The sequence below is a fragment of the Mastomys coucha genome, unplaced genomic scaffold (genome assembly GCF_008632895.1).
Source record: "Mastomys coucha isolate ucsf_1 unplaced genomic scaffold, UCSF_Mcou_1 pScaffold23, whole genome shotgun sequence".
NCBI classification, from domain to species: domain Eukaryota; kingdom Metazoa; phylum Chordata; class Mammalia; order Rodentia; family Muridae; genus Mastomys; species Mastomys coucha.
Window position 1 is genome coordinate 12,149,470 of NW_022196906.1, and position 24,766 is coordinate 12,174,235.

At 37.8% G+C, this 24,766-nt stretch overlaps 1 protein-coding gene and 1 pseudogene across 8 annotated transcripts in view; one reads left to right on the plus strand and one right to left on the minus strand.

Moving 5' to 3' along the window:
* Naalad2 (N-acetylated alpha-linked acidic dipeptidase 2) overlaps positions 1-16,109 on the minus strand; it is a 74,764-nt gene extending 58,655 nt beyond the window's left edge. For 2 of the 8 annotated variants that reach the window (XM_031344662.1, XM_031344668.1), the window contains exons 1-8: positions 14,960-15,581; positions 13,240-13,360; positions 10,581-10,725; positions 9,778-9,889; positions 5,550-5,736; positions 4,682-4,783; positions 3,165-3,290; positions 1,366-1,552 (exon numbers count right to left, since the gene is read on the minus strand). In XM_031344662.1, the coding sequence (XP_031200522.1) occupies positions 1,366-1,552; positions 3,165-3,290; positions 4,682-4,783; positions 5,550-5,736; positions 9,778-9,889; positions 10,581-10,725; positions 13,240-13,360; positions 14,960-15,057 (1,078 nt within the window). In that variant the 5' untranslated portion in view covers positions 15,058-15,581. The other 6 variants (XM_031344665.1, XM_031344667.1, XM_031344664.1 and 3 more) reach the window with 6 other exon arrangements.
* On the plus strand, positions 15,265-21,572 carry LOC116073017 (annotated as a pseudogene).
* Positions 21,573-24,766: the final 3,194 nt, after the last annotated feature.

Consider the following 24,766-nt stretch of genomic DNA (forward strand, 5'->3'; position numbering starts at 1 on the left):
ACAAAAACAAACTAACAAACAAAAAAAGACCCATGCACAGAGGACTGCAGAATATCCCCTCCTGGGAGTAGATGGAGGCAGGAAGGACCCTGTCCCAGCTGCTCTGCTGCTTCTGAGGTCTGTGCCCTCTTTGCTGTTCCCACCTTAGACAGTCATCCAAGACAAAATGGCAATTTCTCCTGGGGTCAGAACACTCCCTGGAGACAAGCTCTCCCCGGGCAGGTGAAATTTTTCTTAAAACACTTTACATCAAACATTGTATTTTTCCCTTTGATTTCCAAGTATGTGCATAAGGAAAATAAAAGCAACTTACATAAATTACATAAAAAACTTACAGACATTCATTATAGAAGCTTCAAAACAGAAACAACTCAAATACCCAGCAACAAATATTTGGATAAACTATGGCAATCAATGCAATAATAGAAACAAATAAGTAAAAACACATGGCAGCATGTCTGGATCTCAAAAAGAAATGCTTGTGCTTCAAGAGTAGATCACTGATTGCCTAGAGATGGGGACTGAGGAAGTAAGAATTGCGAGAAATGGAATAAGAGGAGACTGTCAGAGGAGGATGTGGCTATAGTCTTTCTTTATCTAATTGTAGAGATAGACAGCTTTACATGTGCCAAAATTTTACATTTGAAGCAACTTCCTTGTTTATTTTCATTTTTCATACTTTGAATATTTGAGACAGAGTTTCTCTGTGTAGCCTTGGCTGTTCTGGAACTCTGTAGACCAAGCTGCTCAAACTGACAGAGATCTACCTGCCTGGGCCTCCCAAGTGCTTGGATTAAAGGTCATTTAAAGTAACTTTTAAAAACTCATTTAGCCAGGCAGTGGTGGTGCACGCCTTTAATCCCAGCACTTGGGAGGCAGAAGAAAGCGGATTTTTGAGTTCAAGGCCAGCCTGGTCTATAGAGTGAGCTCCAGGACAGCCAGGGCTAGACAGAGAAACCCTGTCTCGAAAAACAAAACAAAAACAAAAACAAAACTCATTTAAAAAAAAAAAAAGAAGGAAATTTATGACTAAATAACAAAATCCTTAGATCATTTAGAAATATAACTTATGAGATTAAAACTCTGACCTCTATTAATTACGAATATCAGGTTTTCTGAAACACCATCCTGCTTTTAAAAAAGAAAAGTCAGACAATACCTCCTTCTCATGTCTGCGTCTTGTGGAAGCTTAAAACCAAAATAATACAGGAGAAATTACTTATTTCCCAACAATCAAAACCTAATGACATAAAGACATATATAATTTTAGTTCTGTTATAATTCTTATTTTAATGTCTTTGTTTTTATGCACCTAGAATATCAAGGAATATTTTGCAGGAGTAAACTGACAACTTTCACCATTACCTTTAGCTGGATAGCCTGGAGTTAGAGGGTCACCTGCCCCATTCAGATTTAAGACATTTCCTCTCTGGGCTGCAGCTCCAGGAAGGTTCCATCCTTTGGGATATGGCTGCACATCAGGGGCGAAGTAGTCAGCTGGATCGGAGTACAGAATGATTCCCATGGCCCCAGCTACCATGGCATTTTTGACCTGTAAGGGCAATATGTAACATGATTCAGGAACACAAATGGCTGGCTTATTCCCACAAAAGTAGTTTAATACTTGCTTTCGATGGTGGTGTTATATGTTGTTATCTTTGCCTTCAGACTAATTTACTTCTTGCTGAACTTAGTAAATGGTCATTTATCTTATAAAATCCTAACTAAGTTATCTGTTATGAACTTTCCTGTTATTCCCAAGCCTTAAAATCTGAAGTCTCCTTCTTTATACTTACTATTGTATATATTTATCTCATAGGTCAGTTCATAATATATTAAAATAGCTTTTAACTGTTTGTCTCCACTATTAAAATGGGGGTATTTTAAAGAATATGAAGAATGCTAATTTCTTAAACAACTACCCACCAAATCTTGTACATCATTGAGTAAGCACTTTACCAAATACTTATGTAAATAAACAGATTTTTAACTCTGTCTAGAACAGACACAGTGTGTCCTTCAAAAGTGACTTTGAAAACATCTAGCCATCTGGATATTGCTAAGAATATGGAACTTTATCCAGTGAGAAAACTGAATCATCAGAAGTGTAGCAGAAGGCAGGTAGGTAGGTAACTGTCAGTCTTGGCTCTCTAATATGCATTGTAATATCAAAAAGCACTCAACCACATCAATGTCCCAGCCTTCTGGAAAGACAATTGATTATTTCATCAAAACTCTGAAAGAACATTTTTATTAGTTTACATAACAAAATTTATATATAAATAATTGAAGTACATGTAGAATATTTAAATGATTCATTTATAGTAGTAACATATTAAAGTCCAACTAGGAAGATATCTGTTAACAGGAAAGTGATTAGCTGAAATTTTTATTGGTTCTGAAAATGTTATGTCCACATTTAAATTAATGAGGCGCTTAATAAATAGTCATATTGAAATTACTAGTATCAGTTTGCTCTTGAGGTGCTTTCTAGTACAGATTAGTATCCTACGAAGGACCTTTTAAGACTGGTTTATAGCATTCCTATTCCACTCATAAGGACACTGGCATAGGGAGAGCAAATGACAATGTAAAGGTCTACCTGGGCCAGGTGTGGAGTTAGTGTCCCTGCCACTTGGCTGCTACTATACTTTACAGCCCTCACTGGGTTTACATGGTTATGTCATGAACAGCTGAGTGAGAACTCTGTCACAGAACACAGAGTGTATCAAGGCCTCTTTACAGTCTAATCAGAATGATTGCATAAAGTGTACATATGCACATATTTAGAATTCACATAATTAAATATGGAAAGAGTGACTAAAATTCATTATGTCTAGAATATTAAGTTGGGTGATACAGAGGAAATGTTCCTTTTAACTGATATAGATTTTCTCCTATTGACTTTTAAAAAGCAAATACTACTTTTCTAAAAAAAAAAAAAAAAAAAAAAAAAAAAAAAAAAAAAAAAGAAAAGAAGGAAAGAAAACAATTTTCTTTCTGGAAATATCAAGTTATATAAAAATAAAGTCTTCTGTGTACCCATGGAGAACAACCAAAAAATAAACAAAATTAAGAGCAACTTCAGAGAATGAATATAACTGACCATTTACACTTGGGAGATCTAACCTCTCCCCTTCCCTCTAGAAAAAAGAATACTGTACTTTGTTTCCTCTAAAGATTTTCCCATATCTGGCAATAACAATCTTGCCAGTGCAGTTGATGTTCATCTCTCTTTCTAGTTTGAAGAAGTCCTCAGTACGAGCGTAGTTGACATACACAAGCTCTCCCTGCAGGGAAAAGGGAAAGATACATATAAAAGAAATTAAAATAAGTTCTTAAAGAAGAAATTAAAATAAGTTCGCTCTTCAAAACTGTATTGGCAGTTTTCTGTTCTTATTGGGGATAAACTATCATTTGGAACTCATTACAACATCTTTTTAATACTTCAAGAAGTTCATTAAAGAGTTGACTAAGATATTTTACATAGTGGTTCTCAGAAGAAAATATCAGCAGGTAACATATGCTGCTTTGACAACCCCAACTGTGTTTACATTTTAGTTTTCGTCTTCTATTTTCAAAATTTTAAATAGCTTTTTCATATAACATATTCTAATTACAATTTTCCCACTCCCTCTTCTTTCTTGTTCTTCCCCATCTCCCTTCTCATCCAGATCCACACCCTTTCTCTCTCCTTAGAATACAAACAAACATCTAAGGAATAATAATAACATAAAACTCAATGTGATAAAATAAAACAAATAAATCAGAATAGGATAAAACAACATAACAGTAAAAAGAGCAAAGAAAATCACAATAAATGCATATAGCTGCAGAGATACACAGGAATTGAATCTAAACACAGAACTGGAAGCCATTATAAATATGAAAAGAACCTATAAGATTATTAAAAAGAAAAAGTCCTGGCTTAATATTACAAGACAGAGAACCTCCAAAGACGCAGTTGAGTTTGTTTTGTATCCCCAATCTACTATTGGGCATGCAGACCTTATGTGTGGTTTGTTTCCTCAGGCAGACTTCTACAGGAAAAAAATCCAATTTTTCATTTGCAAGTGGCTATTAATTGGAGATGGCTCCTAAAATTCTAAATGTTTAATTTCCAACTACAACATTATTTTAAGAACATCTAGCCGGGCGGTGGTGGCGCACACCTTTAATCCCAGCACTTGAGAGGCAGAGGTAAGCAGACTTCTGAGTTTGAGGACAGCCTGGTCTACAGCGTGAGTTCACAGACAGCCAGGGCTACACAGAGAAACCATGTCTCGAATAACCAAAAAAAAAAAAAAAAAATCTATAGTATGAATTACAAAGATGGATGGATAAACATAATTTAAAATTCACATTGTAAGCAGTGAAATGTAAAAACTGCTGAAAGCATATTTTGCCTTCCCTGAACTAAAACACATTCCTTAACTTTGTTGTTTCTTGGTGCCGTATCTTTTAGGGCATTTGTTTGCTTTGATTTTTCTTTTCCTTATGTTCTCTTTTATAATTAAAAAGAAAGTGTTTTTAATTTTTGATACTGCTCATAATATTAAACAACAATGAACACACGTTTTTGGTCTCCATGTGAAGTCTTCTTAGTCATATTTCTCTACACAGGCTTCCATATGCAAAGAAAGATGCAGAGTCATGCTTGTTTAAAAATGTAGCTTTTTACCTCTGGCATGCCATGGGCTGAAAACGCATTGTATGGTGGTACAATGTTTGTAACATTCTCATATCCATCTGGTGGTGGTTCAAGGTATGATGTTTTAAAAATCTAGCAAGAATTCAAGCATGTCATGTTACATAAAATAATCACAAGTAACGTACTGCCCATCTTGCCCTCCCACCCCCCGAATTACACTTAGGTAATTAAATAGACAAACCCTAGTGACAACGATGAGCAGGGTTTTACATCATTATGCATTTCCAGTGATTTCCTCAGACTAGAACTCTCTTAACTTGCTTTCCATTTCATGTGGTTAAACTCTTATTCTCTTCTTTGGCTCATATATGAATTCCTCCAGGAACACTTTTTATCTCCCTTTTTAGTCTAAATGACCTGTCCCCGTGTAGATCATGAACCTCAGTTCTCTCTTCCCAGCACTTACTCTACTGATTTTAAATGATGTATCCCTCTGTATACCTCACCTTACTTAAAGAAAAAGAGCTATACCTAAATCTTCATCCTGGCCTGAAGAACTCATCACACTTAACATGAATAGACACTAAGGAGTTTGCAGTATATCAACTTTTCTTTTTCTAAGTGGTACTGCACTAATAACAGATTCCTAATGTTACTTGGCTCTGCACTCCAATCAATAAAGAAGCAAGAAGCAAGCAATAAACTTTGCATGGTTGTGTGCCCCTGTAATCCCAGAACTCAGGAAGCAGAGACAAGAAGATTGTCACTAATTTGGAGCCAGTCTGGCTCATGCAGCAGATTTCAGCCCAGCAAGAGCTAAAAGGTGAGATCCTGTCACAAAGGCAAAGTGCAAGTCAGATATTGCTACATATGAAAACGCTCAATAATGCTACATCACCTCAACTCCATGTTCATCCACAATGGATACATAGTTTGCATTCGTCTCATTTGGGTAAGACAAGAGAACATCATAATGAACCAGGTTAGCTGAATCTAATCCAAATTTTTTCCACTGTGTTTGGATTTCCTTGGCAAGAAGTAAATTTTGTTCCGTTCCTGCCAGATGCGGAAGTTTTGTAAAGGAACTAGAATGACAGGAATAAAAGTAAGAATTAAGAGAGCAGTCAGTCAAGTATTAATTATGTATCAGACATAGAAAAATCTTACCTGGATATATTAATTTTTTTAGACATGCCCCCCCTTTTTTTTAATATTAAAGGCAGGTTTAGGGAGCTGGAGAGATGGCTTAGCATTTAAGAGTACTGATTGCTTTTCCAGACATCCTGAGTTCAACTCCCAGCAACCACATGGTGGCTCACAACCATTTATAATGGGATCTGATGTCTCTCTCCTGGTGTGTCTGAAAACAGCAACACTGTACTCACATATATAAAATAAATAAATCTTTAAAAAAAAAAAAGAGGCAGTTTTTTTGGGAAGCTGCTCTCTGGCAGGCAAGTTCTGTGGCCCCAAGGACTGAAGGGGGGGCGGGGAAGGGGGATTCCCATGGGGAGTAGTGGAGGAGGGAGAGAGAAAAGAAAAAGAAAAAGCATATACACAAAGAGAGAGAAGAAAAGAGACTATTGAAAGTAATTAAGCACAACTGCAATATCCATGTTATCCTCCCTCTAGAAAGAACATCATCCAATCATCCATTGTAAAAAAAAAAAAAAAAAAAAAAAAAAAAAAAAAAAAAAAAAAAAAACAAACAAAAACAAAAACAAAAAACAAAAAACAAAAAACAAACAAACAAAAACAATATTACAGGACCAAATGTGAAAAGCCCCCTTTAAGAATGTCACAGCTTAGGGGCTGGCGAGATGGCTCTGTGGGTAAGAGCACTGATTGCTCTTCTGAAAGTCATGAGTTTGGATCCCAGCAACCATATGGTGGCTCACAACCACCCGTAACGAGATCTGACGTCCTCTTCTGGTGCGTCTGAAGACAGCTACAGTGAATTACACTGGAGTGAGACGGGCCGGAGCAAGCGGGGTCCTGAGGCAGAGGTCCTGAGTTCAGTTCCCAGCCACACACATGATGGCTCATGGTCATCTGTACAGCTACAGTGTACTAACTCATACACATAAAATAAATAAATCTTAAAAAAAAAAAAAAACCAAAAGGAATGTCACGGCTCTGTAGCACTCTGGTGTTTATGAGTAACATTTCGAGGGAGAGGTCTTAATGTTTGCTCAGAGCCAGCCAGGTGCTCTGCATTTGGCTGAGATGTTCCTGTTAACTGGAACAAGCAGGCAGCACTGTATTCACTTCACTGAAAGTAAGGTCCATGGAGTTTTGTATTCTCTTGTTGGCGACATGAGAAGCACAAATCTGTTACTCTGCTTTAGAGAATATTTTCATAGTTTTGGGTGTAAATCAGCCATAGCATCTTGGCGACCCAAGAAACACAGTTAAGTTATTGGCGAGATTTATTCTGCATTGGATGAATAAAGTTTCTTTAAAGTTTAAAGTTTCTTTTCTTTCCCACTTACGTCAGCATGGAATGAATAAGCAATTTTGTATATTAATTTTAAAGCTGACTAAAGGATAACCCCTCGCCAAACAAAACAAAACCACACCAAACCAAACCAAACCCATGGACATGAAGATGAATTTTCACTGAAAACCTTGTACTCGCACTTTCACATTTCATCTCCATCCTAAACTCCATCCTAACAACCCTTCTTTCTTTCCACTCTTTTGCAAATAAAGTAACTGGGAAAGTAGTTCATATTTTTACAGCTAATAAATGCCTGGGCTAGAACCTAAACTTATCACTTTCCGATTCAGAGAACCAGTATTTCTCAGTAGTTGATATGACCTTCGTAGAACACTGCTCATGATGCTTTGACAGTCTTGTATGTTGTAAACTGCTCCCTCCTTCCACCTCTCAGCCATGCTCACTGTCACTGCACCCACAAGCTTCTGCTCAACAGCAGTGGGTATGGCCACTTTCTCCCCTTTTCAGCCTTTGTAGACTTTGCAAGAGGCCTTCTTCCAAGACCTAAATATTGCTTCATGTACTTGAATAGTTACCTAGCCTATCTTCAAGTTATTATTAACCCACAAAATCTTAAATATCAAGCTCTCGAAATCTTTCTTTCTCCACATCATTAAGTGAAAACTACAGGCTACAGATATTTAATATATCAAATATTTCTTTTTAAAAGTACAAATGAGATAAGACAAGTTATCTTACAACTAGAGGAAAAAACATTGATGCTAGGAATGTTTAATTTCTACTTTACTTAATTATGTTGGTTAGGTGTCTTAGGGTTTCATTGCTGTGAAGACAAAACATGACTAGGACAGCTCTTATAAAGGACAACATTTAATAGCGGCTGGCTTACAGTTTCAGAGCTTAAATCCATTATCATCATGGAGGGAAGCATAGCAGAACTCAGGTAGAAATGATTGTGGAAAAGGAGCTGGGGAGTTGATCCAAAGGCCGCAGAAGAGGACTATATTTCCGCACTGGGCAGAACTTGAGCATAGGGGACTTCAAAGCCCATCCTCATAGTGGCACACTTCCTCCAACAAGGCCATACCTCCTACTAGTGCCACTACCCATGGGGTAAACATTCAAACACATGAGTCTGGGGTGGGGGGGCACAGGGGGGAACATACCTATTCAAACCACCACATTAGAGGTGGGATTTCTTGTTTTGTTTTCAACTTGACAACCTAGGGTCATCTAGACCAGGGAATCTCCACTGAGAAATTGCCTCCATCAGACTGGAGTGGAGGCAATTCTGTGGGGCATTTTTTTTGATTAATGATTGATATGGGGAGAGGGGCACCAGCCACTGTGGGCAGTGCCATTCCTAGGCAGGTGGTATTGAAATCAATAAGAAGCAAACTGAGAAATCCAGAGGGAGGAAGCTGGTAAGCCTCATTCATAGTTTATACTTGGGTTTCTGGTACCAGGTTTCCCCCTTGACTCACCTCAGGAATGGGTTATGTCCTAAGAAGTCTAAGATGAAGAAAGCCCTTCCTCCCCAAGTGACTTTTACTAATGGTGTTTACCACAACAATAGAAATCTATCTATGATAATAGTTCATTTTGGGGTTACTTTCTACAAGGGACAGATACTATTTTTGCGATTAGAAAAAAGTCAGTGTATTTGTTTAAATACAAGGGGAGGGATGGTCATGAGCTTGCACTTACATCTTGTATCTTATAGAGGGCTCAATGAAAGGAAACACAGAAGTAAAACAGAAAAAAAGAAAAACAGACTGTAACATTTGAGTTTCCCTATATGGTCCAAATTTAATAGTAATTCGGTAATGTTCAAGTAAAGTACAAATACACAGTATTCTCTCTTGCATTTTTCCTTCAACAGCTTCTCTAGCCATTCATGAAGCACAAGTGAATCACATATCTCTTCTTAGACTAGTCACCAGAGAGAAGAGAGATCCTAGCAGGACATGTGGCTCATTTACTATAAGACATCTGTAAAATCTCTGAAATCATAGGTTTTGAAACTGTAGTTTATGTAAATTATAATTCAAGCAATCTGATTTGTTAGTGGCACTCTAATCTGAAGTAGCCTAAACACAACATGTTAGAGTAACTGTCTTCAAAAAGAAGTTGAAATATTTACATTATCCTTATTGTTGTGAGTTAGTGCAGTGCTTAAACAAACAAACAAAAATTATATTTTCCAAATGCAGAAAAAAATGTTAAGACAATCATACCCAGAAACACCGATCTCCTTTCTACTAAGTCATGAGTCTTCCAGGGTCTGAACTCTTCCCTGTAGAGTGCAGTAAAGGAAGGGGTTTGGAGGAGAATAAGAGTTTTCTGATTTAATCCAGAATACTGATTAAATCCATATAAAAGGAACAAAACAAGGTCATTCAGTTCCAGTGCAAGGTCACATGAAGGTGAAATGTCTATAAATACACCAACCAGATACTTTTCTGTAGGATACAGTTAGTGGGGAGAAAAGGCTTCGCTGCAACAGACCGTGGTATTCATCCCCAGTGGTATAGACACACTTTAAAAATCAATGAAGTGATAAGCAATTTATAACTTCACATGTAAATAACAACTGGACAAGTTTTAAAACACTTGTTCATGCAATAAACACTATTTCTAAGATAAAAATGCAAAAGAAACTTACCGAAGAAATGATCTAATGTTTTCAGCTTTCATTTCTGATAAGAGTTTCTGTTGGATACTTTGATGATAACCAGCTGAAGTAGTTGTTTCTTTGAGAGGCTTAATAAACCAGCCTGGGGGGTGGAGTGGAATTACAGGTACGCACAAAGAATTCACAGAGATACACACATAAAAACACACAAACACATGCACACTGATTGCTTCTGACTATTAAAGGAGACACTAAATTTAAAGAAGAAGAAGAAGAAGAAGAAGAAGAAGAAGAAGAAGAAGAAGAAGAAGAAGAAGAAGAAGAAGAAGAAGAAGAAGATAATGATACCTAAACAACAGATCATTATGCAGGCTTGCGGGGGGGGGGAGGGGAATAAAAAACAAAACAACAACAAACATACTAATTGCAGAAAACTTTTAAAATCCTCATATGCACTATAATAGGTTTACTTAAGAACCGTTCTTTCTCTTGTGCTATGAATACACAAGCATGGCATTTCAGGCTCTCCTTTAGGATCTAGTTCATAAACAGCCCCTGACACAGAAAGAGCACTCCAAAAACATTCATGTAGAACAACGCTTTCAATACATAGTTACTTGGAAATTAAGTGACAGCTCGAGTAATCTCAGCAGGCCACAGCAGTAGTCTACACTCAATAGAACCTTAATAAGGTTGAATTCCGACTGAACTTCACGGTATTCGGGTATTCGACCTCTGCTTTCGCTTTCATCTTTTGGGAACTCATCCCAGCCCTCCACCCTGAGCTTCCCCTCCCTGCAGTGAGTTCTCATAGCCCCTACTTTCACACTTACCCACTGTAAAGCCCGCGATGAAGGAGGCCAGCACGGCAGTAATGCACATCCCCAGGCTCCGGAGTTGCCTAGGCCTCGCCATGCCTTTTTGGGTCAGGGAGTGCCTCTGACTGCAATTGCAGGCCTGGGGACTGCAGATGGATAGCTAAGATGAGAAGAGGGATTTTTGCAAAGACCCAGAGACTAAGGAAAACTCTAGAGAGGCTTTGGAAGCCCCAGGGGAGCAGGCTGTTTCCTGTTGAGTCTGCCTGCAACAAGGCAGAGCAGCAGGCGGAGCTGCTACCAAGAGCTCTGATTATTTCCTGAAGAGACCAACCAGGGCCTTTTGTCAAATGCATCCCCCAATGGCATTTTTACTGCAAAGCTCACAGAAGAGTTCCTTTCGGACTCTCTGTCCCAATAGATACCTGCTCACATTAGGGGATAGTGTATCCTCAAGTGCTTCAGTAACTACCTGGTACCTCAACTTCATATTAACACCAAACCCCAGAGATTAAGAGTTTATCCCATGCCTCATCCCATCCCACCCCACCCCAATCCTACTCCCATCCCCACCTCAACTCTCACTTACTGAACAAAATTCTACATTTCAATGCTTCTATAGCAGATTTTTAAAAAACCAAACTTGCTGGAATATTGCAGCTGCTAATGAACAAAATTCATCATTCCAAGGGCCTTACACTATTTATTACTGGCAGTAAATTAAAAAATCTCATTCCTGACCTTGTCCCTGTCTCTCTGTTAAAGTTAAAAAGCATTTCCCTTTAAAGGGGTTTAGAACATTCTCAAAATAGCAGGTTTTGCAAATAGAATTTCTGTATATCTCTCACTCAAAGGGAACATTCTAACAAGTTATAACTGACTTTTCAGCCCAGGCCAGAAATGCTTTTGCAGCCAATTCTAAATGCCTGAGTGAACATTGAAAGCCATGGCATCTCTAGGCTATGTCCTGCACTTCTCTATCCTGAGCAGTCCCTAATGGCCTTGGAAAAGGCACCTTGCTTCCACTAAGTTTCTGGAAGCTCCTACTGTGTTTTTCATGGATGTCACTGTTGACAGCTCTACCAAATGGCCAAATGGCTTTTTGGGGGGAACCTTGGCAAGCCAGCAATGACAACCTAGAACTTGTGAGGAATAAGACAACCCACACAGTTTATATGGTTGTGGGAGCTGAACCCAAGTCTTATTACATGTTAGATGTACCTTGTACCAATTATACTATGACCTGAGGCCTGACAACTTATTTTAAGTGTTTATAAACTTTTAAAGCTCCTTTAATACTGGCTCTTTGGACAATCCTAAACCAATGCCTCTGGTACTGTTATTTGCAAATGAATACTATTAAAAATATATTATTATATCAAAATTAACCTTCCTATAGGTAGATGAATACATAGGAAATTAAAACAAAGTTATTTCAAAGGTGTAAGAGATTGCCATGTAGATATACTCCTTATATATATCTTTTTGTTTGTTTGTTTGTTTTTTGTTTTTTCTTGTTTGTTTGTTTTTGTTTTTTTCGAGACAGGGTTTCTCTGTGTATCCCTGGCTATCCTGGAACTCACTCTGTAGACCAGGCTGGCCTCGAACTCAGAAATCCGCCTGCCTCTGCCTCCCAAGTGCTGGGATTAAAGGCACGCGCCACCACCGCCTGGCTATATATATCTTGATGCTGCAACAGAGCAGACAAAATATTTTTTTCAACATATGAATTTTTTATCATTTGTAAAACATGGAGAAAAAAATATTTTTTTTATATTGGAATTGGTGATTTTATCTGTTATATAAGTAAAAAACACAAGGTTTGGAGGAGGATGGGCTTTGTTTGTTTTGTTTATTTTTGTTTTTGTTTTTTGAGACAAGGTTTCTCTGTCCTAGAACTTGCTCTATAGACCAGGTACTCCTTGAACTCAACCATCTGCCAGCCTTTGCCTCTTGCATGCTAGAATCAAAGGCATGCACTATCATTCCCAGGTAAATATATAGTTTTAAATAACTCTCTATTATGTAACAATTGGGACAGGAATTACCCCCATTCACAAATAGTATCAAATGTTTTTTGTATCCCACATAAACATTTTGAGAACTGATTAAATAATTTGTTAGTTTCCAGGCTGTTGGCTTTAGCTAAAAATATACAAAAAACTATAAGAGACGAAAGAGAAACTAGTGTATAAGTAACAAAATTACTTTCAAGTGTTAATGTTTCCCTTCCTGTCTCAATTCTGACAGTAAGTTGAAGTTAGAGAGACAGGAGAAATTGACACATCATTTATTAGTTTGTCAATTTGATTGTTCTTCCAAAATTAAAATTGGAATATTTTAAAATAATTTAGTCAGCATTTATTAAAGAGTTATAGCATGACGTACATTGTACAAATTCCTAAGGATGGCATACCTACCATTACCCAACCGATGATGGACTGATAAAGTAAGCACTGAAGAAATGTTTTTTTTTTTTTTTTTTTTTTTTGGTTTTTCTAGACAGGGTTTCTCTGTGTAGCTCTGGCTGTCCTGGAACTCACTCTGTAGACCAGGCTGGCCTCGAACTCAGAAATCCACCTGCCTCTGCCTTTCAAGTGCTGGGATTAAAGGCGTGTGCCACCACCACCCGGTGAAATGTTTTCATATAACAAGTTCTAAGGAAAAACAGTATTACCTGCAATATGAATGTTGCCGATTCCCTATCAGACGGTATCTGCAGTCTGAATCCTGAAAATCCATTGTAAGAAGTGTGTTTGGCTGGTTCCAGAGTCTCTGGCCTTTTATTAATATGGAATCTGTAAGCATTCAGAATTTCAGCTCCATTAAGTGTATGACAGAAGGCTGCTGTCAAGTAACTCTTGCTAATTATTGGCATCTTGGCAGATACAATCACTCTTTACTAAACTTTATCAAATTTTTTCTTTGAGATGCCTCAATACCACTTGGGAGGGAGAAGAAAGCAATCACAAGGATTGCAAGCTGGTACAACAACTGTGGAAATCAATCTGGCGGTTCCTCAGAAAACTGGACATAGTACTACCTGAGGACCCAGCTATACCACTCCTGGGCATATACCCAAAAGATGCTCCAACATATAACAAGGACACATGCTCTACTATGTTCATAGCAGCCTTATTTATAATAGCCAGAAACTGGAAAGAAACCCTCAATAGAGGAATGGATACAGAAAATGTGGTACATTTACACAAAGGAGTACTACTCAGCTATTAAAAACAATGACTTCATGAAATTCGCAGGCAAATGGATGGATATAGAAAATATCATCCTGAGTGAGGTAACTCAGTCACAAAAGACAACACATGGTATGTATTCACTTGTAATTGGATATTAGCCCAAAAGTTTAGAATACTCAAGATTCAATTCACAGACCATACGAAGCTCAAGAAGAAGGAAGACCAAAGTGTGGATGCTTCAGTCCTTCTTAGAAGGAGGAACAAAATACTCAAGGGGGGAATTACAAAGACAAAGTGTGGAGCAGAGACTAAAGGAAAGGCCATCCTGAGACTGGCCCATCTGGGAATCCATCCTATATACAGACATCAAACCCAGACACTATTGCTTATGCCAAGTGCTTGTTGACAGGAGTCTGATATAGCTGTCCCCTGAGAGGCTCTGCCAGAGCCTCACAAATGCAGAGGTAGATACTCATAGCCAACCATTGGACTGAGCACTGGTCCCCAATGGAGGAGTTAGAGAAAGGAATAAAGGAGATTGAAAGGGTTTGCCACCCATTGGAAGAACAATAATATCAACCAACAAGACGCTGTCCCCCCCCAAAGCTCTGAGAAAATAAACCACCGACCAAAGAGTATACGTGGAGGTACCCATAGCTCCAGCTGCGTATTAAACAGAAGATGGACTTGTTAGACATCAGTGAGAAGAGAAGCCCTTGGTCCTGAAAGGCTCGATGCCCCCAGTGTAGGGGAATGCCAGAGCAGAGAGGTCAGAGTGGGTGGATAGGTGGGAGAATACCCTAATAGAGGCAGGAGAAGAAAGGACAGGATAGGGGGTTTCTGGGGTGGGGGGAGCCAGGGAGGGGGTAACATTTGAAATATAAATAAAGAAAATATCCAAGAAAAATGAAAAATAAATAAATAAATAAAAAAGTGAGAAGTTAAAAAATAAAAATTAAAAATAGAATAAAAATCATAAAGTATTAAAAGAGTTGAGGGGCTGGATATTTGTCATATCCACATTCTCCACAGTGGCTGTGATCAAAAAAACCCTTCTATCCTTTATTAGAAGATGTAGCCTTATTATAGATGTTTCCTGTGTCATTACAAGCATCAAGCCATTAATGATGTCATGAGGTAATACTACTACAAAATTGGTCAAAGGCCACATGTTATAGTCATTGAAGCAGCAATGCTTACTTTCCAAAAAGCAAATGTTTAGTATCTTGAGTACTGCGATTCATGAGAAGAGAAGCATTCCAGCTGAGCACTTCTAAGATTCTAGGTCCAATTTTCATTACAAATATAAATTGAGGTGTTATAATGTTAGCATACTGATTAATATACAAAGACCTATTGGACAGATGAGAGATGAAACTAAGGTAGTGAGAGAAACTAGAAAAAAAGGGAAGAAATTTAGAAAAAAAAGCAGAAACTGTGATTGGATGGTTTTCTTCTGATGTCACAATTACTTTACTCAACAATAAATGTAGAAATTAGGGACAGCCCTCTAGTTCAAGTGGAGATGGGGGTCCCCTGGCTCATGGTTCCTGTCAAGCCGACATTCCTGTTGGAAGTGGGAGACTGGTATGTTTTATAAATCAGCCTTTAACCCAGGTCCTCCAATTTAATACCCTTCTTCCCTCATCATTAACACGTACATTCAACCTGTTACCCATGAGTCTTTGCCAGTGTAAAGTATCCTGGTGCCTTTTCTTTCTATGTTCTCAGCATTACTTCAGTGACTCTCGTGACCCACTGGGTCTACATCCTCTGTTAACAATCCCTTTTTCTGATATCTATTTTCATTTGATGATACCATTTCATGAAAGCTAGCTAACCAGTCATTTTCTCTTCCTGCTCATTCCTAATAAGAAGTGAGAAGTGAAACAGACTTTTGGTCTGCCTCATTTTTCTGCTCTGCAGTCTCTTTTGAAGTTGCTTTTGCCTATTTGCTTTCTGTTTGTACTCTTCCTGCAAGCTGAGCACTGAGATCCTCTGTTATCTTTTCTGAGGTTGGTAAAGGCTGTGGATTAAGTTTAATGTTCACCTCATCATTGACCCATTTCTAATTTTACTCCTCAGTTTCTTCCACATCTCTTATCCAAACCTTCAGAAGGCAGCAATGATTCTACAATTCAAACCACAGCTGCTTGACACCTTTTCCAGCATTCTTCTACTTACTGCATACAGAGAGCACCCATATTTGACTAAAGTCAATGTTCTTTCTAAAGCAACAATCAGATCACTCCAAAGCCTCACTCTAAACTTATAATCAAAATTCAGACTTGTAACAGTGGCTACCAAAGTCCACATGATCACCTCCTTCATGGGAAAGCTTCTTCAAGGAGATAAATGTTAAACCAGCACATGCAGACTAGGCAACCCAATGTAGACAAATCACTAGCATCACAAAGAAGCAGACAAACCCAGTGAAGGCACCGTGGGGCCATGCTTTCCTGGTGATGATACCAGTCTTCAGGTGATGGTGATGTCTTCAGGTAAAGGAGACAGTATGATATGGTAAATAGTTAAGAGAGCCCCTGGCTTTCTTTTGAAGTATTTTTCAGGAATCCTCCAACAGAAGGCAAAATACAAAGAGTGAGTAGCTGATGATTTTATAATGGGAATGTTTGTTGAAAATATTAAATAATTTTGTACTTTTATTCCATTGAACTAAAAATATTTTCATTAAATAGTTATCCATCATGATCAACTAGATTGACTGAAAGCAGCCTACTTTATTTAACTGGAGTTTAATCCCCATTCTCCCAGACACTATAAAAATTCCTTTATTTTTAAAAGCTGCACTGTCAATAATTAGGATCCAGTGTTAATTCTGTGCTAAAATCATAAACCATCTGAGACATGGCTTCCAGAGATGTCCTAGTCCTTTTCATTTCTTACTATCCATCATGAAGAATTATTTTTCTCAGAATCAAACAGGCTGACCCAACAGGAAATCATTAAAGAAGCTTTCTGATGATTATATGATAAAATTATGATGGACTCTGGTTCTGACCTTGAAAAATTGGGGAAAAGACAAGAAAGGAAGTAGAGACAAGGAGTATGGGGGTCATGGTGGGTTCCAACAAGCTGGAATAAAGATTTGACCTGTACAAAGATCAACACTGTTCAACACTAGCTACCTAAGCTCCAAAATACATAATCTACCCTCAAAAAACATAGGTATTAAATATGTATTTATTAATTATAGAAGAGTGGGTTTCATTGTGATGTTTGAAATCATAATTTCTCTAAAATATTTGGGTTCTCTAAAGTAGCATAACAGATAAAAGAACTGTAAAATTAACAGGGCATTTATGAGGTTGGATTACAGGATGTGGTCAGAGTATCCCAAAAATGGCTATCTGACAACCAGAAGCCTGAGAATCTAGTAATGTTTCAGCTCCTGAGGCTGGATGTCTCTGCATTACAATTATGGCCCTGGGGTCCGGGAGGATTTCTAAAAATCTGGTTGTCCTCAGTCTATGTGGGAATCCTGATGAAGATGAAGTTAGTATCAGCCACAGCAATAAGACAGACAACACTGCCACATGTTAGGGCAAGCAAGCAATAAGCAGAAGTTTCTTCCATGTCCTTTTATGTGGGCTGCCACCAGAGTGTGTGGTCTAGATTTAGACTGAGTATGTGTGTCTACTTCAGGTTATCTGAGGAAGAAAATTTCTTATACAGCTAAGTGTGGTGGCACATGCCTTTGATCCCAGCACATGGGAAACAGAGGTAGATATAACTCTGAGAATTGAAGGCCAGCCTGGTCTACATAGTGAGCTCTAGGACAGTCAGAGCTATGTAATAAAAAGACAATATTTTACAGAGGATAGGATGGGAGAGAACTCCTTACTGTTGTACCCACAAGCTTATATTTAACTGAACCAAGATTCACCATCACAGTAAGTTTCTTTGAATTTATTAACACCTCATTGATGACAGTATCTATGTATGATAAAACCTACATCCTCCATGGCACAACAGGAAAATAGAATGAGAGTTAGGGTGGGCCCAGAGGGGTAAGGGAGGATAGTATAAAAGTTAATTCGATTATTCAAATATGTAAAGACTCTGCCTTAGGGCGGGGCTTCAGTTCTCCTATATAAAGGCTTCTGAACTCAGTTCACAGGCACTGTGGTTACCTTCTTTGAATCACAATTGTCATCTAGAGAGTCCAGAAGATACAGCATCCCTGAAGCAAAGGGCAGACTTTCCTGCAAGCACTGAGGAGACTGGAGGATCTAGAGGTAAGTTAAATCCTGGGTACATACACATATTTTTCTGACTCAAAGATTCTCAAGTAAAAGTACTGATTGTAGTTAATAAAGAGAATGTGACTGTTTCCATTTTAGTCTTAATCTACAGAACTTAATCTATCATGACTATAAAATTTAAGATTAATATATTTTTTGACTTATTGTATATTCCTTGTAAATCTTAATTTTAATTATATGGCCATAGCATGCATTCCTATTTTAGCATGATATTGAAACAATGTACATTATAGGCTTTCTCTTATAGAAGTACTGTGTGTATAAAAGCTTCCACAGAAATAGAAGATACAGTCTTGTGTCTCAAATCCATTTTTTGAAAGTTTATTAAAAGGATATTATACTGGTATATTATTTAATGACACATTTGCTTTGTGACATATATTTAGTGAACTTCTGGTGGACTCAGCTCATGAGTAGGTTGCCTAGCACATATTCTGCTCTGTCCCTAGCACTAAGAAAAGGAATCAAAAAATAATTTAAAGCACTCAGTTTTGCTGGGTGCTATTTGGACAGTTCAGGCAGGAAGACTCTGAATATGAAGCAAGCTTCGGTATAATGTTGACTTTGATTCAATTTTAAAAATTTAAAGTAAGTTTTCTATTTATATCCAGCAAATGTTGAAAATAATTATTCTTGGAGGGAGTTTTTAAATAATGCATATGTATATAGTTTTTACATTATTTTACTTAAAACTAACTTTCAGTGTTCTTCTCAATTATTCAGATGTTTACTCTTAAGATTTCTCCCTCAAGAGAATGAGTCTCTCCCAGGGATGAGCCCTCTTATAGGTTATCCAACACAGACCATTTATTCCTGAAACTATATATACACAAACAACAACAAACTCAGCAAATTGCTTATGGCTGTGATTAGTTAAATTTCAGAGCACATTTCTTGAAAAAATTATGAGAATATTTAGAGTGTCTGTTGACCTGCATTCCAGAGAAATTACACTAGAGAGAAAAATAATAGTGATAGAATAGAAACCCTCAGGACTATTGCTATGTGTTCAAGTTCTAGGTTACAGTTCTTTTTACAGAATCTTTATGAAAGAGACAATGCTTTGACTGAGCCTTATGTCCGTAGAATGAGTGGCCAAATTAAATTGAAAATCCATGTTTGAAACCTGCTCAAGATGATTCAGGATAAAGTTCTTATATACATGCAGAATCCTGAAGACTATATAAATCCATCCTTTGTTACAGATTTCATATTCAACCCATGAAATGCCACAGGTGGATGTCTAGGGAATTCAGTGACTTGCCTCCTGTTTTCATCACATTTGAGTGTATTAGTCATATTCCTTTGAGTCATATTCCTTTTAGTCATATTCTTTTTATTCTTTTTATTTTGTCCTTTTATTCTATCTCTGCTTTCTTCTTCTTCTCCTTCTTCTTCTTCTTCTTCTTCTTCTTCTTCTTCTTCTTCTTTTTGTATTGATCAGCCTGGTGTTTATTTAATTTTCCATTATTTTCTGAGTCTTACTATGTCATCATGATTGTCTTAGAATTTGAAATATACACCAGGCAGCCCTTGAATTTACAGATATCTGCCTTCATAGTGCTGGGATTAAATATGTGCACCACCAGAACCGACTATTATATTCCCTTATTTTTTAGACAAGTTCTATTAAGATTTCAAAAAGAAGCAAAAAAGGGTGTAACTATATCACACAAAAGCAAACAACTTTCATTTCAAAAGTAGAAAGTATCCATTTACATTGTTAATAGTAAATTAATTGTATAAGCAACACATTGTAAAGGGATATCTGATTTTTTTCATAAATTCCAATGATGAAGTCTAACATACTTTTTGTTTCACCTCAGAAATACATATTCCTTCTCTCTGTGTATGTCTCAGCATTTCAAGCTGCTGTTTCCATGTTGGCGCAACTGAGAGATAAATGAGCACAGAAGTTGAAAATAATGGCATCATCTGATAACCAAGGCCTACATTCTGAAGTTACTGGAATCATTATATGAAGCATTATATCCTATGAGATGACTTCAGAGAATTAAAAAAAAGCAAGCCTGAATTAGACTGGAGCAAAATAGATTTTGGACTGTTTTTCAGGAGCAATGTGCAAACAGAAATGTATGGAGATTTCTTGTAATTTAAGGAAGTTCCGCACACTGATAGAATTAGTGCTAGAAGTCAAACATAGCAAAAATAATACAGTCAAAAGACAGACCCAAAAGACCCTAGACTGCCTATCTGCGCTTTTACAAGGAGCAGAGAACCAAATACAGTCAGATGTACCCTAAGTACAGCAATGCCCAGCTGACCAAACTCTTGGCTGAGAAATACCATCAGCTGCCTGCCGAGATAAAGCAGAGATATATCATGGACTTCAAGAAGGAATAACAAGACTTTCAGAAACAGATGATTCAATTCAGGAAAGCACATCGAGTTTCAGGGCATCCTAAGAAATCCGTGATGCCCGAGAGTCACCAAAACAAAGTCTCTACGAAGTCACAAGGAGATATGAAAACCGTCAAGTCTCTTCTAAAAACAGAATTCCCCAAAACATTTTCCTCTGATATGAAATTTCAGGGAGAACCCAGGAAACCCCCTATGAATGCCTATCACAAATTTCACCAAGATTCATGGTCAAATCCGGAGCTGAGGCATCTGACCTTTAGGGAGCGCTGGGTTGAGATTAGCAGGTGTTGGCATCGAGTCCCAGAGGAACAGAGAGACCATTATAGCAGTCAGGTTGAGAAGCTACAGAAACAATACTGGGTCGAGCTGGACCTCTGGCTCAAGAGATTGTCTCCTGAGGAATGTGCTGCATACAAAGAGGCAAAGGCCACCTATGGTAAGAGGAAGAACATGGACATGTCTGGCGGCAGAAGGCCCAAGTTTGCACCAACAGATGATCTGCAGTCGTCCTCAGAGACAGGGCTTCAAGTAAAGCCTGGAGAGGAAGAGGAGCTAGTAGATCCTGGGACAGATTACTCAGACATGGAACAGAGTCATCATGATGGCTCCCAGGCGTCCAAGAAAGATGCCACGGATGATAGCGAAGAGGAAGACTCTAGAACCTCCTCAGATTCTAGCAGTACAGATGAAGATGATGAAATTCTTCCTCAGTGGAACCCTAAGCTCTAGACTCCATTTTAGTTAATGTCATATTCTAAATCCTTGTTTAGAATCATCCAAGCAAAACCCAGGACATTCCCAACAGATAGGGAACTGATCTGTCCTCTCTGGGTTGTAGTCTCTTGCTTTTCTCTCCTGCAGCCTTTGCTTGCCAAAAACAAAGGAGTACAGTTTGGGGAGAAGGGAGTATGCCTAGTCCTGCCTCCATCAGATTTCTAGGCTTAGGAAGAATGTAAAATCTATTTGCATTTTATTTGATCAACTATAAAACCATTCTTACCAAGTGAAGCACTGCATATACAACTGGCAGCAGTTAATTTTAGGAAGGTGTCTTAGTCTTTGCTATTGCAAACAGTAAATCTCAGCATTGATATTCAGAATAAGTTGGAACATAAACACTTAGATATAGATAAATCCTATTTTATGACCTAATCTCATTTGTTTGTAATATATACTTCAGGACCAATTTCCTGTAATTACATTCATTACTGAATCTTATACATGTTTAATATTAACTTCTCACCTTTTGTTTGTAAATACGCTAAGGTGTTTTCATGAATATTAGCTTTAGAACAGTTGTTGTAAACCTTCGACATTTTATATTTGTACATAAATATTCATTTTGTTTATTTTAGTTCACATATAAGTTGTAAAATTTGTACATATTAATAGAACATTAAGGTATTTTCATAGATATTTAAAATGTATAATATGCATATTAGTTTAAATGTGTGTATCTTTCAATATAGTTGTCTTTTATTTAAGTTGAATTTACATTTAGAAATTTACAATAAAATATCACTCATTTCATTAATTGTTTATTTGCTCTCCCATGGAAACAATTATCTTCATGTATATTTTGCAACATTTCCAATTTTTTACCTCTGATTTACTTAGGGTTCTAAAAATGTTCCATTAGGACCAGTGTAGTTGTACATGCCTTTAATCCCAGTACTTGGGAGGCAGAGGCAGGCAGATTTCTAAGTTTGAGGCCAGCCTAGTCTACAGAGTGAGTTCCAGGACAGCCAGGGCTATACAGAGAAATTCTGTCTCTAAAAGCCAAAAGAAAAAAAAAAAGTGGGTTTATGTAAATGTAACAAAATCAAGAGATGGTAGTAGTCAATTCATGTCTGTTTGTTAATTTTAGCAAATATTTACAGGATTTACTACCATAAACTTGTGTTGATATATGAATTTGAATTAAGTTACAGCATTTACTTACATAATTTATTTATGCAATTAAACAACTTTAATAAATGATGTTTATTAATTTTGTCCTACGTTTCGTCATATAATGATGTCATTTCTCTATAGTGTACTCCAGAGATACACAGAGAGTGCGAAAGTCCATGGGTACATTGTGAGAAGTGTAATTGTGGAGGTTGAGAAACCACACCATCTACTTACTAGGAGTGGCCAGTAGTTTAGTGTAGTTTGCATCTTAAGGCCTGGGAATGAGATTGTGGTATAAATGCCAGCCTAAGGACAAATAAAACAAAATGTCCATGCTGAATTCTGGGTGTCAAGCGGCAGCCAGCCTCAGTTGGACCCTGCCATCCTTGAGTAGCATTAACAATAGCTTTTGTTTCCAGTGCTCAATAGGAGCAGAGGAATTTTAGGCTCCTTTACAGAATTTGGAAGCTTAGTACTTGCCTTGAGTGCATTTTTCCCTTTATTCCAGTGCCAAAAGAAGTACTTGTTATTTTCTATTGAAAATAGTTTTTTTCCTCATCACATCATCTATTCTAAATATGGTTTCCCTTCTTTCTACTCCTGTCAGTTCCTACCCATTAAGATCCACTCCTTCTCTTTTTCTCATTAGAAAACAGGCTTCTAAGGGACAATAATAAAATACAATAAGATAAAACACATCCTATCACATTGGAGTTGGACAAGATAAACAGAAAAGAGACCAAAAGATGGCACAAGAATCAGAAACCCACGCATGACTACACTCCAAAGTCCCTTATAGCACTAAAGTGGCAGCTACAACATGCCTGCAGAGGACCTGTGCAGACCATTGCATGTCCTGTGCATGCTGCCTCAGTGTCTGTGAGTTCACATGAACTTGGATTATGTTGACTGAGAGGGACTGGTTTTCCTGTTGTCCTCCAACCACCCACTCGGCTTCCCACACTCATTCTGCCTCCTCTTTTCTTCTGTTCCCTGAGCTCTCCGTGGACAGATTTGAGAGAGACATCCTATTTAGGGCTGAGTATTCCAAGGAGACAACCTTTTCATAATGATGAGTATCTCCTTAATAATACCAGCCTTTCTTCTAGCACATTCCTTAGTTGTGGCATTAAATTTCCTGGTGATCCCAACCAAAGAATACACATGGAAGGTCAAATGTCTCCAGTTGCATATGGCAGAAGATTTTCTTCTCTGGCATCAGTGGGAGGGGAGTCCCTTGGTCCTGTGAAGGCTATATGCCCCAGCATAGGGCAATGCTAGGATAGTGAGGCAGGAGTGCCTGGGTTGGTGGGTGGGAGAGCACCACCATAGAAATAGGGTGGAATTGGAGATGGGAGAGGGCATTTGTGGAGGGGAAACTGGGGCTGTGATAATATTTGAAATGGAAATAAATAACATAACCAAATAAAAATTTTAAAAAAATTCCTGGTGCTCTTATTTCTCTCCAGTATATGAGTTATTTCTTTCTGCATTGCCATACGTTCTCCTTTTAATGTATACCAGTATAAGAATTATCAATGAAAACCATACTACAGATTCAGCATTATAGAGTCTTTTTTGTTTGATTTTGAGACAAGTTTTATGTATTTCATAACCCTTGCTATCCTGGAACTTGCTATATAGATCTGTCTTGCCTTGAGCATACAGAAATGCCCCTGCTGTTTCCTCCCAAGTGATAGGAATAACACAGTGTGTATCACAGTAACAGTGTGTATCATAGAGCAAGCCTTCCTTCTTCCAAAGTCCTTATATAGATCTCTAGCAAAAGGTGTGGCCCAGATTAAAGGTGTGGCCCAGATTAATGGTGTGTGCCACCACAACTTTAATCCAAGATGACCTTGAACTTGTAGGTCTTCCTATCATAATTTTCTGGGATTCATACCAAAATACATAATCTACACTCAAAAAACATAGTTATTAAATTTGTATTCATTAATTATAGAAGAGTGGGTTTCATTGTGACATTTGAAACCATAATTTCTCTAAAATTTCTGGGTTTTCTAAAGGGACATAACAGATAAGATAACTGTAAAATTAACAGGGCATTTATGAGGTTGGATTACAGGATGTGGTCAGAGTATCGCAACAATGGCTATCTGACAACCAGAAGGCTGAGAATCTAGGAATGTTTCATCTCATGAGGCTGGATGTCTCTGCATTACAAATATGGCCCTAGGGCCCAGGAGGATTTTTTAAAGCTAGTTGTCCTCAGTCTATGTGGGAATCCTGATGAAGATGAAGTTAATATTAGCCACAGCAATAGACAGACAACACTTCCACATGTTAGGACAAGCAAGCAGTAAGCAGAAGCTTCTTCCATGTCCTCTTATGTGGGCTGCCACCAGAGTGTGTGGTCCAGATTTAGACTGAGTATGTATGTCTACTTCAGGTTATCTGAGGAAGAAAATTTCTTACACAGCTAAGT